General features: G+C 41.0%; 1 long non-coding RNA gene and 3 gene segments (V, D, J or C); 2 read left to right on the forward strand and 2 right to left on the reverse strand.

Moving 5' to 3' along the window:
• The window catches only part of LOC113568146 (Ig kappa chain V region Mem5-like), a 256,254-nt gene that overhangs the window by 231,579 nt on the left and 8,127 nt on the right, over positions 1-16,548 (forward strand).
• The window catches only part of LOC145657398 (Ig kappa chain V-III region MOPC 63-like), a 274,055-nt gene that overhangs the window by 204,031 nt on the left and 53,476 nt on the right, over positions 1-16,548 (forward strand).
• Positions 4,421-6,668, reverse strand: LOC145657399 (immunoglobulin kappa variable 4-1-like). The segment is given in 3 exon segments: positions 4,421-5,769; positions 5,998-6,413; positions 6,532-6,668. Coding segments are annotated over 3 exon segments (690 nt in total).
• On the reverse strand, positions 9,679-14,669 carry LOC145657406 (uncharacterized). The gene is made up of 4 exons (XR_014123039.1): positions 14,498-14,669; positions 13,650-13,865; positions 10,572-10,704; positions 9,679-10,417 (listed from the first exon to the last, which is right to left on the reverse strand). It is a non-coding gene; the product is annotated as an uncharacterized LOC145657406 (long non-coding RNA).

The following is a 16,548-nucleotide window of genomic DNA, read 5'->3' on the forward strand; positions in this document are numbered from 1 at the left end:
TGTCACCGTCGGCCCGCACCGACGTTCCATCCCAATCAGAAGGTGTGGATATCCACTTGGGGCATGACGAAGGGGCCCTCTTGTCGAAAATTGAGTCCATGCTACGTTGGTCCCTTCAAGGTGCTCAGGAGAGTCAACTCAGTCTCCTATAGAGTACAGCTCCCTTCTAAATACTGCATTAACTCCACGTTTCACATCTCATCACTCAAGCCGGTACACTATAGCCCCTTCTTGGTGGACCCTGCCCCTGTTGCCCTGCCGGCTCTTCTGGAAGTGGAGGGTCAGCCTGCATATTTGGTACGTGAGATCCTGGATTCTCACAGATTCTAGGGTCGGTTGCAGTACCTCATTGACTGGGAGGGGTATGGACTGGAGAAGAGGTCATGAGAACCGCCAGGGAGCATACTGGACCACTCACTCCTCACTCAGTTCCACTCCTCTCTCTCGGATTGCCCAGTCCTAGCTGTCGGGGTTGGCCGAGGGGAGCTCGGGGTCGATCGTCTGAAGCCGCCCATCGGGCGGGGATGGGGGAGCTCTCTGACAGCATCGTTCTAACCCAGTAGCCTTTCCCTGTCCGGACTTAGGTCACCCTTGTCTGAGTACTGATAAGCAACACCTGTCTCTCATTCTAGCTCACTTTATAACATCCCAGATTCCCCCCTCAAACTTGCAAAGTATTGTTTTGATTCCTCTAGACCTTTTAGCAGCCTTCGAAACAGTGAACCACAACATTCTCCTCTCTGTTCTCTCCAGGCTTGGTGTGACTGGCTCTGCTTGGAGATGGTTTCAGTCCTATCTGGCGGGACGGTCCTATCAGGTGACATGGAGAGGATCTACATCCAAGCCATCTAGTCTCTCCACTGGTGTTACACAAGGCTCAGTATTAGGCCCCCTTCTCTTCTCTTTGTATACTCATTCTCTTGGTGATGTAATATCTTCTCATGGTTTCTCCTAACACTGCTATGCTGATGACACTCAATTATTTCTTTCTTTTCCACCCTCTGACATGCAGGTCTCCAGACGTATCTCGGCATGCTTGACTGACATTGCATCATGGATGACAGCCCACCACTTGAAGCTCAACCCCAGTAAAACCGAGCTTCTGTTCATCCCAACTCCCAACCCTTACCATGACCTCACAGTTTCCTTCGAGAACTCCCTGGTATCACCATTCGAAGCTGCCCGTAGCCTGGGCGTAACTTTGGACAACCAGTTGTCATTCTCAACTCATGTTTCTAATCTAACCCGGTCTTGCAGATTCCTCCTTTGCAACATATGAAGGATTGGGACTGTGTTAAGTATCTTCCTATATCATAACCGTTGCTAAGTTCTTATAGACCTTTAAATTTATACCGATGGAAAGTTCCTTAAGTGTCGTTCAGTAGTAAAATCATATATGTTTCAGAAATATCTCTCCACAAGCCTTCATCTGCATGCTGGGTTTATTTTAAAAGGCAGAAATATCGGTGGCTCACTGGAGCTTATCGGTGCAGTTCACTCATACTGTAATACTCGCATACTGAAGATCAAAATATTGGCTGTTACAAATAATCAAAATCTTATATTATACATCTAGAACACAATTTATATATGTCTTTAGATAAATTATCTTGACTTTGATGTTGCATTAAATGCTGTGTTTTTAGTGTACAAAAATATGAAAAATATCTCCTAAAACACATTTTTGTAACCAATTGCTATGATTCTACAGTGTCTACATGTATCTAATGCATAAACAATAACGATTTAAGTCTGAAATAGTTTAAAGGGGTCACTGAATCCACTTTACACGCTCACTTCGCGGCACAAAACTCTCAGTTGGACGTAAATAACTTTCTCCTTATTTAAAATTAGTTTCTGTCTTTATTTTTCTATCTTTATTTATCTTTATTTCTAATTGTATATTTTATGTATGTAGTATCTTTGATAACTTCTTTCATTACAAAAAAGAAAAGAAAAACAAGCATCTTTGGGGTTGTATCGTTCCCTAACTCTGAAGCTAAACTATGGCACTGTAAAGAGAGGAGACGGTAGTGTGTTTAGAGCAGGTTTATGTACGGACCTTAAACAAAGTTATCAGTGGGGACCACGGTGTAAGCAGTTTGGTGGAGCTGGTGAGGTTCTTGGTTGGTGAGGATATAGCATGTGTTCTCTCTCTTCCAAGGAAAGGCCAGGAGTACTGGATGGGTCCGTCCAAAGCCCAGGAGGTGGACTACCTCGAGGGCTCTCCTTGGGTGGCAGGCAACAGGAGGATCATAGTTTGGAGCAGCACGTCTGGATCCAGAGCAGACGTGCCCTTCTGCATGTCCAGTAGGGCAAAGAACATTCCCCAGCACCGGAGTTTTCTGTGGTTCCTGTCTCTCATGTGTCTACAGGCGTGTCTATTTGTTGTGTGTACTCATGCCTTTTGTGTGTCTACAGGTGCATGGGCACATTGTGTGGAGCATAACTGGACTGCCCTGGTAGAGGCATGGACTTCGCCCTTTCCCCCTCAAGTACTGAGGTCTCCCTTGCTGGCAGCTCCTAGCCTGCCTTGGGTTGGGTGGGCATCAGGCTTTGCCATTTGTTGTATGTGTTTTTTGTACATTATGTGTGTGCGGTAGACTGGGGTTCACAGTCCTGGGAAGGAGGCGTTGGGAGCCGCGTCTCCCCACTAATCCTCTCCCCACTAATCATGTGGTACAGCAGATTGCATGCAGTGGGACTTAATCCTCTTGTTAGTAACCACGCCTTTGTACTTGCCACACACCTGCACGTGGTTTAGTCTGCTAGTGTCTGTGTGTACTTAAAACACTGTGGGAGGGTGCTTCGTTGTCAGTTATTGATCATGTTCATGTTAGTGTTAATATTCACAATATTCATGTTGCCTGTGTTAATGTTAGTCGTATGTGTATTCATGTTCACCGTTTATGTGAGTGCCTTTGTCTTCTATGTTTTTCAAGAAATGTCTGTCTCTGTCGAGGGAGTCTGTATGTCCTGCTCCTTGCCCAGCAGACTTATTGTGCACAAATCCTCAGGATCACACTGTTTAAGTGTGCATGCAGGACAGATTTGAATATCTCAATATATGACACTGAATTATTTCTTTCTTTTCCATGCTCTGACAGGCAGGTCTCCAGACGTATCTCAGCATGCTTGACTGACATCGCGTCTTGGATGGATGCCAGCCCACCACTTCAAGCTCAACCCCAGCAAAACCGAGTTTCTGTTCATCCCAGGTACTCCCAACCCTTACCATGACCTCACTTTGTCCTTTGAGAACTCTCTAATATCACCACCCAAAGCTGCCCGTAGCCTGGGCGTAACTTTGGACAACCAGTTGTCATTCTCTACTCATGTTTCTAATCTAACCCGGTCTTGCAGATTCCTCATTTGTAACATATGAAGGATTCGACCCTTTCTCTTGCAGGAAGCTACCCTGGTGCTTGTCCAGAATGCAGCAGCATGACTGCTCTTCAATCTTCCGAAGTTCACACGTTACTCTACTGCTGCGCTCCCTTCATTGGCTCCCTGTTGCTGCACGCATCAGATTTAAAACCTTGATGCTTGCCTACAAAGCCAAAAATGGATCAGCCCCTTCATACATGAGGTCAATGGTCAAAGCCCGATCCGTACCTCGAGTACTTCGAACCTCAAGTACGGCTCGGCTTGATGAGAAGCATCGAGTCCTGGCTCCAAGATCGTGGAATGAACTCCCATTTGCTGTCCAGACAGCAGAGTCCCTTGCAGTCTTCAGATGCCGACTGAAGACCCATCTATTTGCAGAATGTTTAAAGGACAACTGACAGTGCTCCCTTATTGACTGACTAATTTAGTGCTTATTGCAGGGCACTGTTTATGTTGTTTAACAAACTCGAGCACTTATTGTTTTAGCACTTATCATTGTCTAAGATAGACTATATGTATTTTGCACTTCCAGGTATCAGCATTCATCCCTGTATTCTGCAGTATTCTAGTTCATTGGTCTGTTTAATTCTAACCTACTGTACTGTAATTGGATATATTCTATGAGTAAACGACAAAGCACTTTTCTAAGTTGCTCTGGATAAGAGTGTCTGCTAAATGCTGTAAATGTAAATTTACTTTTTCTGTAAATAGCTTTTCTATAAATTATTTTAATGCCCTACTGTTTCCATTATTACAGTAGGAGCTGACTGATTTAGTGGGGAGTTTATCTCCTCTGGATGGTGGAATCCCTTCAATCTGTGCTGTTTGTAGATTTATGAGCATTTGCTGTGCATATGTGGTCCTGCAATAGGATTAATCTACCCCACATGGTCAGCCTCAGTATTGCACCATGGGTTGCCTGTTTCCTTATCCTGTGGCAGACAATTCTCACTAAATTGAAAGGTTCGAAAAGGTTTTATTGTTATTTCAGCTATATACAAGTACACAGCAAAAACGAAACAATGTTCCTCCAGGACCATGGTGCAACACAACAAATACAACAGACAGCACACTACATGAATGCAAACAATACAATACAGTGCAATAATGTCATACAATAAATAAATACAGGACAGGACCAATACACAATGAACAGTGCATTTATTTTGACCTGTATGCAATATTGGGAATATGTAAAGTGGGTTGTGCATAGGAGTCAGTGACATGCTATACTGAACATAGCAGTCACGGGTAGCAGCCAGAACAGTTCAGAGTATAATGCTGGTTTAGGACAGTACTCTAGCAGCAAGTAGGAACAATGTGCAAGAAATGTGTGAATTTATAATTAATTTAAAAATAAAAATGTTGATATCCATAAGACCTTTGCTTGCATAGTTAATGTTGGTTTAAAAATTTAATTTGTAAGTGTTTTTATTAATTGTTTGATATTTTCACATTTTTATGCAGAGCCAAATAAAATTCATTCATTTCTTCAACTTTAATAAAATAAATTTTTCATGTTTCAATTATATTCCTTTTTTCTTAGCATAGCACTTTCCCTGTGCTGAAATTCCCAGGGTGGTATAGTCAGCTACACTTCAACAGTAATTCTAGATTTTCACACTGTCTGTCCCATCATCACCGTAAATGACCCAGAAGTTCAGTTGTCAAGACTTTAAATGAACTCTTTTATTCTAAAAAGAGGGAAGAATTAAATTCACATACCAGTTGCTGTCTGGACAGTTTAACACAGTATTTCCTCAGCAGCTTTTCCAGGATCTCCAGGCTAAAAACAGCAGTAAAATGATTAAAAGAATCAAGAGTAACTCAGACCAGTTCACTAGGTAGTGATCACCTGTCCTTATACACCACAGTGATGTGTTCATATATTACTGCCTTTGTCCAGAACCTGAGTGTAGAAGCAGGATGTTATCAGGGGTTGGTTTAAAGGAAAGACATTAACCTGCTACATATGTAGAGATGTAAGTATCTATTACACAGTGATGACAGTTTAAAAGATCAAACAGTTCAGTACTGTAGTAGTTTGGAGTTGATGAGTTGAGTGCAGATTTAGCAGCTGTGCAGCTGATCTCAGATCAGTTTGTGTTTGAGTCAGAGCAGTTCCTCTACAGCTGAGGGAGGTTTTTGTACAGCACTCTAACACTGTGTGAACCAGCTGTAACCCTGCTGACAGTAGTAATCTCCTGCATCTTCAGCCTGGACTCCAGTGATTTTTAGAGTAAATTCTGTACCATATCCACTACCACTGAAACGATCTGGAATCCCAGACTGACGGGTAGATGCATCATATATCAGGAGTTTAGGAGCTTCTCCAGGTTTCTGTAGGTACCAGTGGAGGTTACTGCCAACACTCTCACTGGCCTGTTGGTGTCATTAAACATCAGGTACATCCATTATAATCAACAAGAAAATGTTGTTATTGTTATAACTATAGTGTTTTATCTTTACCTACTCAAAAAAAAAGGTGGGTGAAGTGTAGGAGCTTCTCCAGATTTCCTACGCAGTTGTAGCTCATAGAATTGTATATGCAATGTGTTCAGAAGTAAGTGAGTGGTGTGTTGTGCTGTATCACATCCTCCCTCTCAACACCTGCAGTGGGTCCCAGCTGCAGCAGTGCAGTCTCTGTGCAGTCTGACTGAGGGAGGTTTTTGTACGACTCTCTAACAGTGTGTACGGTGAGGTTTTGAAAGTGTTGTAATGATCCATTAGACAGTAGTAATCTCCTGCATGGTCAGTCTGGACTCCTCTGATGGTCAGAGTGAAGTCAGATCCAGATCCACTACCACTGAAATGAGCTGGAGTTCCTGACTGCAAGTTAGTAGCCCAGTAGATCAGGCGTTTAGGAGCTTCTCCAGGTTTCTGATGAAACCAGTACACACAATAAAACCTGCTGTTACAGTCATTGTCAACTACAGTGTTACTGTTACAGTTGATGGTGATTGTGTCTCCTGGAAGAGCAGATTTCTCTGCAGGGGTCTGAGTCACAGTTGCCTGACCTCTGCATTCTGGAAAAAAGAAAATATATGGAGAAAACAGAATAAGATCAGAGGTAAAGGGAAAACATTTATAATGTATTGAATTTAAACGGTTTAATTTAAATCATCCCATTAACTAAAATCCTACGTTGAGTCCAGAGGGCCAGTGTGCAGATGAAGATGGTGCTCAAAGTCATGGTTGCTGTGAGTGAACTTGCTGGGGCAGGCAGCTCTCAGTCATGAAGTGTTAAACTCACAGGACTATAAACACTCCCAGACTACTGAAGCATGTACTGACAATGCAAAGTGGCCTCTCTGTATTAATACACATCTACCAAATACTCACTGTGGCCTCTTTGTATTAATGCACATCTACCAAATACTCTGTATGGCAATGCCTCCACTAAATATTGAACTTAACTTTTTTAAATTTACAGAGAGATGGGAAAAGTAATTGAACAATTAAAAAATGTTAATTATGAATTTTAATTATCCATTAACTTTAATAATTATTGTCCATTTGAAATACTATTGACATATAGCTGAGATAGGTGTGTATGTGTGTGTGTGAGCATGGGGTCAATGTAGTGTGAAAGAGGCTTCACTGTGACTGTAATGGATCAAAGAAACTCAGATGCTCACGGACTGAGTTTATCGATATCACTTTACTAAAAGCGGAGCAAGTCCAGGACAAAAACAGTACAAAGGTCAAAGTCCAAATATAGTGGCCAGAGCTACGCAGATGTTTCAAAAGGGCAATCAGGAACAGGCACAGGACGAAACCACACAGGTAGGAAATATGTGTCTCACAATCAGGGATTATACAAAAAAAAAAGGAAATTAAAAAAACTCTCTGGGATGAGTACATGGAAATAGCAGTCCAGAGTAAATGCTGAGTATGCATACTAGGAGAGACAAAACTTCACAGTGAAGAAAGGTTCTGAACCTGTGAACCTCTCTGTCTCTGTCTCCCTCTCTCTCTGTCTCTCTCTCTCTCTGTCTCTCTCTCTCTCTCTGTGTCTCTCTCTTTCTCTCTCTGTCTCTCTCTCTCTATCTTTCTCTCTCTGTCTCTCTGTCTTTCTCTCTCTGTCTCTGTCTCTCTCTCTCTCTCTGTCTCTCTGTCTCTGTCTGTCTCTCTCTCTCTCTGTCTTTCTCGCTCTCTCTCTCTCTCTGTCTCTCTCTCTCTCTCTGTCTGTCTCTGTCTCTCTCTGTCTCTCTCTCTGTCTTTCTCTCTAAATATCTCTCTCTGTCTCTCTCTCCCTCTCTCTCTCTCTCTCTCTCTCTCTATCTATTTATATTGAGCTCCTTTTTTTCTCTCTCTTTCTCTGTTTTACTGCCTAAAATGATGTTTTACTGCACACATGTTTTGCATATAGCTGGGTGGGGAGATTAGTTTCACTTCTCCATTTGTAATCTGAACATTGTTACTTTATGTACACCATGTGCAGATGAATTAAGTGAATTTCTCAATTAAGTAAATTTTGATCATGACTAAAAATAATATTTAACAAATCAATGAATGAATGAACGAACAGCTTCTGTCCAAAGCTTCTGTGCATTTTAGTGTGAGTTTGGAGGATATTTCTATTATTACATTATTTCACTGACATCACTGTCTCACACGCTCCACCTGCAGATCAACTGCTTATAGGTCAGCAAAAGCCTCCACTTCTACATCTTTGGGAGTTCAATTTAATTGTAAATGCTTTAATAATCTTGTGTCCTCAGTGTGGAGGTGTAGGTGTGGTCAGTACAGTTCAGAAGCAGCCCTTCACTGTCTGTTCTGTAATGGTGATTTATACCACTTGCACTCCAGTTGGCTGGTAGATGTGGGGCCTCTTTAGGAGAAAAGACTTCCTGTCTGTTGGTGGCCTGGTTCACCTGAGATTTAAAGTTATTATTAATAAACAATGCACTGTTGATAACAATAAGATATATACCTGCATAGTTAACATCAGTTTAAAACTTTTATTATAAAATTGTTTTACACAACCCTAAAGAAAATGCAACTATTTTGTTCATCTTAAATAATATGAATGTAATAGTAAATTACTCTTTTTGTAACTACATTCCTTTCTTCTAAGCATAACAACATTTTTTATAACCGTTTTGTTTGTGTAATTGATACATTTTGTGGAATTGCAGTGAAATTCCCAGGGTGGTGTATTCAACTTCACTTCAGCAGTAATGATGGATTTTCACGTTGTCTGTCCCATCATCACCTGACATGATCCAGATATTCCATTAGCAGGACTTTAAAATAACTCTTTTATTTGGAAAAAAAGGAAGAATTAACTTCACAGACAAGTTGCTGTGTGGACAGTTTAACACACTGTTTCCTCAGCAGCTTTTCCAGGATCTCCAGGCTAAAAACAGCAGTAAAATGATTAAAAGAATCATGAGTAACTCAGACCAGTTCACTAGGTAGTGATCACCTGTCCATATACACCACAGTGATGTTCATATATTACTGCCATTTTCCAGAACCTGAGTGTAGAAGCAGGATGTTATCAGGGGTTGGTTTAAAGGAAAGACATTAACCTGCTACATATGTAGTGATGTAAGAATCTATTACACAATGATGACAATTTAAAAGAACAAGCAGTTCAGTACTGTAGTGTTTTGGAGTTGTTGAGCTGAGTTGAGTGCAGCTATAGTAGCTCTGCAGCTGATCTCAGATCAGTTTGTGTTTGAGTTAGAGCAGTTCCTCTACAGCTGAGGGAGGTTTTTGTATGGCACTCTAACACTGTGTGAGTGGAAAGCTGCTAGCCTGCTGACAGTAGTAATCTCCTGCATCTTCAGCCTGGACTCCAGTGATTTTTAGAGTAAATTCTGTACCAGATCCACTACCACTGAAACGATTTGGAATCCCAGACTGACGGGTAGATGCATAATAGATCAGGAGTTTAGGAGCTTCTCCAGGTTTCTGTAGATACCAGTGGAGGTTACTGCCAACACTCTCACTGGCCCTGCAGCTGATAGTAACAGTCTGTCCTGGTTGAAAAGACTGAGATCCTGGAGATTGAGTCAGGATTTTCTCCCCAAAGGATTCTAAAAAATAATGACATACAATATAATATTTAAATTTGGAAGAATTTTAAATAAATAAAATCAAAATAAAATCTAAATTAAAAACATTGTAGCTCTGAAAATCAAAAGAAGAAAAATCAGTACAAATAAACATGACCATCTAAAACCAAGTAAAAATGAAAACTAAACTTTTTTCATTTTGTCTCACCCTGAGTGAGGAGTTCCAGGGTCCCCAACAGTAGAATGAGTGACATCACCATTGTGCTGTGTGTCAGTGTGTGTTAAAGGACTGAACACTCTCTGATCACCACTACAGCTCTTAAAGTGTGTGGAGCAGTGAGGCAGCTCACATATGCAAACAACACATCTGTCTTTTTTACCACAGAGAACTAATGTGAGTGTTTATCAGATGAATGATAAAATCTCTCCTCTTAGAGCTCTCAGTCATCCCCTCTTATGTGCTGCAGTCACTTTCACATTGATTTTTCTACACTTAATGAGTCATGACATGAGCTCATGTTGGTGTTGATGACACCTGGAAATCATGTACCTGTCAGATCTGATGCAGTGGAATTAAGAGAGAGTCACGAATCCTCACATTCACATTCATTATTGGGAAACCACAGTAACATGTGAGATGAGGAGTGACATATGTCATGAAGAGAAGTGACTTTATTAATGGCAGTCAAGGGACTGTTTGTGTCATTAAAGAGCCAGTAGTTAAATAAGGAAAACATCAGGTAGCTCCATGCTAATCAACAGGGACCAAGGACCACAAGTCATTTTCTGGGAAGAGGAGTGTTGATGTTTTGATTTGTGGCCAGACTGTGTAAAGATCAGGACTTCAGGAGCTTCTCCAGGTTTTTGCAGGTACCAGTGTAGATAATGTCCATAGCTGCTGTAATAATACACTGCAGGGTTGGTTCTACAGTTGATGGTGACTGTGTCTCCTGGAAGAGCAGATTTCACTGAATCCTGAGTCACTGTTACCTGCTCTCTGGATCCTGGACAAAAAAAAAGAACAAATACAAAAAAGTAAAAACTTACTTGTATATACTTTAGTTTAGCTTACTAAATCTGTGAAAAGTGCATTTTAAATAAGAATAGTAGACCTGTGTCACAGTGATAGTTTACCACAGAGGTAAAGCAGTGAGTTACCTTGAGTCCAGAAGACCAGTGTGCAGATGAAGATGGGGATCAAAGTCATGGTTGCTGTGGGTGAAGTTGCTGGGGCAGGCAGCTCTCAGTCATGAAGTGTTAAACTCACAGGACTATAAACACTCGCAGAGCACTAAAGCAGGTGCAGCACATGCAAAGTGACCTCTCTGTATTAATACACATTTACCAAATACTCTCTATAGCCTCTCTGTATTAATACACATTTGCCAAATACTCTCTGTGACCTCTCTGTATTAATACACGTTTACCAAATACTCTCTATAGCATCTCTGTATTAATACACATCTACCAAATACTCTCTGTGGCCTCTCTGTATTAATACAACTCTACCAAATACTCTCTGTGGCCTCTCTGCATTAATACACATCTAGCAAATACTCTCTGTGGCCTCTCTGCATTAATACACATCTAGCAAATACTCTCTGTGGCTTCTCTGTATTTGTTTTTTATGATTCATTACATGCTATAATTAAAAATATAATTAGTGAAATCTGACACTTAGATAGCAAAACCTCAGTCCAGAATTGCACAACTATAAGCACATTCTCAGCCTTATACGTTAATCAAATCACCACACACACACACACACACACACACACACACACACACACACACACACACACACACACACACACACACCCCTTCTATTCAACACACTTCTCTACATTAGACATAGAAATCTAACATGACATCACTTCTTTGCCTTTCAAAACCTCCCACCTGTGAACTGATCAAACACAGCTGTCAAATGTACTTGGGATGATTAACTGGGATGATCACGTGAGTGATTAATTGTGATATCACCAATCAGGTGTAAGCACTATAAAATGCAACTGGTGAGTTTATCTGTCTTTAAGTAAAAGACCTGCAGCATAAATATATGGAAGTATGTAATGTATTCATGTGATGTGTTCACCTCAGTATTGTTTGCTGCACACAACCTTTTTACATGTACGTTTCTATCAGGTCAGCGCAATGTTATTTGGACTTAGCCTGACAAACGTAAGAAGATGGAGAAACATCGCTGAGATGAAAAAGATATTTTGAATGTCCAGGGCCAATGTGGTGGTAACATCACAATGTAGCTGTGATCACACAGAATGGAGTCCTCCATTGTCACAGCAACTTGGGTCCTTACAACATCACACTGTAAACACACACATTAGACAGACTACACACCATCATCACAGTCCACACACTCACATTAGACAGACTACACACCATCATCACAGTCCACACACTCACATTAGACAGACTACACACCATCATCACAGTCCACGCACTCACATTAGACAGACTACACACCATCATCACAGTCCACACACTCACATTAGACAGACTACACACCATCATCACAGTCCACACACTCACATTAGACAGACTACGCACCATCCTCACAGTCCACACATTCACATTAGACAGACTACGCACCATCATCACAGTCGACACACTCACATTAGACAGACTACGCACCATCATCACAGTCCACACACTCACATTAGACAGACTACGCACCATCATCACAGTCGACACACTCACATTAGACAGACTACGCACCATCATCACAGTCGACACACTCACATTAGACAGACTACGCACCATCATCACAGTCGACACACTCACATTAGACAGACTACACACCACCATCACAGTCCACACACTCACATTAGACAGACTACACACCATCCTCACAGTCCACACACTCACATTAGACAGACTACGCACCATCCTCACAGTCCACACACTCACATTAGACAGACTACGCACCATCCTCACAGTCCACACACTCACATTAGACAGACTACGCACCATCATCACAGTCGACACACTCACATTAGACAGACTACGCACCATCATCACAGTCGACACACTCACATTAGACAGACTACGCACCATCCTCACAGTCCACACACTCACATTAGACAGACTACGCACCATCATCACAGTCCACACACTCACATTAGACAGACTACACACCATCCTCACAGTCCACACACTCACATTAGACAGACTACGCACCATCCTCACAGTCCACACATTCACATTAGACAGACTACGCACCATCATCACAGTCCACACACTCACATTAGACAGACTACACACCATCATCACAGTCCACACATTCACATTAGACAGACTACGCACCATCATCACAGTCGACACACTCACATTAGACAGACTACACACCGTCCTCACAGTCCACACACTCACATTAGACAGACTACGCACCATCATCACAGTCGACACATTCACATTAGACAGACTACGCACCATCATCACAGTCGACACACTCACATTAGACAGACTACGCACCATCCTCACAGTCCACGCACTCACATTAGACAGACTACGCACCATCATCACAGTCCACACACTCACATTAGACAGACTACGCACCATCATCACAGTCCACACACTCACATTAGACAGACTACGCACCATCCTCACAGTCCACACACTCACATTAGACAGACTACGCACCATCCTCACAGTCCACACACTCACATTAGACAGACTACGCACCATCATCACAGTCGACACACTCAAATTAGACAGACTACGCACCATCCTCACAGTCGACACACTCACATTAGACAGACTACACACCATCATCACAGTCCACACACTCACATTAGACAGACTACGCACCATCCTCACAGTCCACACACTCACATTAGACAGACTACGCACCATCATCATTGTCGACACACTCAAATTAGACAGACTACACACCACCATCACAGCAGGAGACCAAGTGGATGCATTAAGGCATTTAGCAGACGCTCTTACCCAGAGCGACTTACAAAAGTGCTGTCATTTACTCATAGCATACATTCTATCCAGATCATTTACTCATAAAATACATGATAGTAGATCTGCATTCTAAAATAATGTAAATAATGAGTAAATAACGTAGATCCACTCCTTCTGCTGTGTTAATAATGCAGATCTACTCCTTCTGCTGAATTAACTATGTTGATCTACTCCTTCTGCTGCATTAATAATGTCAACATTTTGGAGGAACTAAAAAAAAAAAAAAAAAAAAAATGTTCTCACCTGACTTATTGTGTCCAAAGTCCTTAATAACTAAATAGAGTGTGCTGTTTAGCCATATTCCATACTCCTCTAGGTTTGTAGTGGCTGTTTGCTGGTCTCTCTCTGGAAGCTTCTTCAGCCAGTCCTGTTTTGGAGTCCCGATTCTGTCCCTGCTGCTGTAGGAGTCGATCTGTCTGCCATCCAGTACAGTCACTTCAGTTAAGTCAGTGATGTTATCTATGGAGTTTCCGGACCGGATCATGTATTTGTAATACACAGAGTGTTTACAACAGAGTTTACAACAATTTACAACAGAGGTATGACGCGATACATTTAATACCCACACTAGGGTCATACATTTTGACAAGTTTCAGCATACAGGGCCTTTTAACTGACATGAAAGATGACCAACTACAAAGCGTGGACAGGACGTCCGAGCCTACTTCCTAGCAGAACCAATGAACATTATATAACACATTACACAAGTGCAGGTAAAAATGGACAATAACATCTGATCTTTCTTTACTTTTTGGAGTGACAAAGGGTATCGTTTTTGACACAGTCTGTTTTTTCAGTCTTTTGATACAGTTTGTAGACTGCTCGAAAGTCTGGAAGTATCTCGGTCGGATTTTACGAGAGGTCATTTTTAGCTGACAATTATACAAATATAGCAAAACCTCTAAAAGTAAAATTTGATTTAAGATTTCACAGATCAGCATTTGTTCTCGGAATGAGCCCCTAGTGAGAACATTTTACAAGCAGGCTCCAACTAGGCTACCTTCAACAGGCCTATAATTTTTTTCAGTTGTTTCAGTCCTACTTATTACGATAATCAAAAACAATCAAGAACAATCAAAACTAAAACTTACGTTCAGTGAGTGCTAGAACTGGCCGTGTAATTCCGAACAACAAAAAATCAGTTTTATCTTCATTGTGAACATATATCATCCCTACGCAGAGCAAACTCTTCGATGATACATCCCTGGAGAAGTTTCCTCTACAGAGTCAAATCTCTGTACACTGGAGACCCAGTGGCTGGAGGTTCTTGCCCACCACAGAATGTCTTTATGTGGAATCGTTGCTAAAGGAAGCAGTGGCTAAGATTTTATTGCACATCCGTTTAGGCATTTCAGTGTATTTTTAAAAGTTGTTTCTGTTATTTTAAGAAGTAGAAAACAGGAGTAAAGATGTCATTACTCACTGTGTGAGCTCTGTCATTTTTAACAGTTTTATTTCTTTATTTTCATGCGTGTTCTCCTATTGTATTGAGGTATTATTTCTATTTTAATCTACTATATGTTCCAAGGAGCATATTGTGAAATACTAAACTACTTATTAAACTACTTATTATCGCTTATTAAATATAGGCTACAATGTGTTAAATGTTTGCATATGAATACAATGTAAAACATGAGCACAATAATAGCCAAAACAAAACCTAAAGAAAGCAGTTGTATTCTTGTATCATATTTCATTTTTTCAGCACACTTATTCACTCCAGCCCATTAATTTAAATAGATCTCACTATAATATATATGGACTCAAAAAGTTTAAATAAAATGCTTATAATTCTTGGTTCATTGCAGTAACATTTACATGATTTGTAAAGGCTAGATGTAATTTAAATGGGTTTATCTGATTATGTTAATTCTGTCATAAGTTTGATGTTTGTATTGGCATGTATTGGCATGTCCACCTACATTGTACCTGCAATCTTTGACCTTTTTATCAGAAACACCTACCACACAAGATACCAGCAATGTCTTAACTGGAAAATGCTACACTAATATAAATAATAATTAGCATATTTGGAGAGAAGTTTATATTAATACTTCAAAACATGTAAGAACAACCCTGCTCCTGTGACACGCCCAGACCTGCTGTAAGGGTTGGCACCAGGCCGAGACTCCTTCCGGCCCCCACAGGGAGGCTTCGAGTCAACCAAACCACTAATCAGGCTTAACACCCAACAGCTGGGCTAGACCTTATATAAGCCCAGTGAACCAGTCACTCAGTGCTGGGTATTTGACAAAGTTCTGAGCAAAGCTCCTAGCTGGTAACTTAAGTTACTTCTGTGCTGCGAGGGTGTCTGTGTTTTCACAGGTCCCCTCCTCTCTCCAGTTTTCCCTCTTGAGTCTCTCTCTCTCCGGTGGCTTCCCTTAGCCATTCAAGTTCCTCCCCATTTTCTGGTTTTGTTTGGGAAGTTTTAGTTTGAGTTTTCCCCAGTGCATCGGGGCTGCTGTCCTTTGTTCTCCCTTTTTCCCCACGCTCTGCGTGCTGTTTAGTTTTTCCTTTTGTTTTACCTGACCCAAGCTCTAACTGTTCGGTACACAGGCCCACCATTGTTAGGGTGTGGTTGCTCACCCAGTAGGATGTTGGTATCACCAAGCTGACTTGGATTTGAGACCACCTTACACCTGCATATTTTAATTTCCACAAATCAGTTAGAACAGGTGAGATAGAACTGGGGAAAAGGCTTAAATGTGCAGGGCATTGTGTGTTCTGGCCCATGGTGTGTTACAGGACCAGAACTGGAAATCAGTGGCTTAGGAAAAGACTTGGAAAAGCTTGCTGGATTTCATGAGTAAAATGTTTTGTCCATAGTCATCTCAGATAAATTGTTGAATGTTTAATGGTCACATAAAGTCAGTAGTTTTTCCAAGTAACAAAAATACCCTAGCTCTACTTAATAGAAAGTAAACTTAATAATATTGAATATTTACATACTGTGAAGTATATATTCATTAGGAGAAAACATACACAAATTAAGTGCGCAATGTAAAGATTTTCAGCCTAAAAAATCTTTATGTGGTGGCTAGTAATTTAACTGGTTTTATTAAACTAAAATAACTATTTTGATTGAAACAAAGTAAGGTGATCGTTCAGAAGAATAAAGACAGTATTTAACAAATCTAAATCA

This window comes from Electrophorus electricus, chromosome 4 (assembly GCF_041902795.1).
Source record: "Electrophorus electricus isolate QZ-2024a chromosome 4, ASM4190279v1, whole genome shotgun sequence".
In the NCBI taxonomy this organism is placed as follows: domain Eukaryota; kingdom Metazoa; phylum Chordata; class Actinopteri; order Gymnotiformes; family Gymnotidae; genus Electrophorus; species Electrophorus electricus.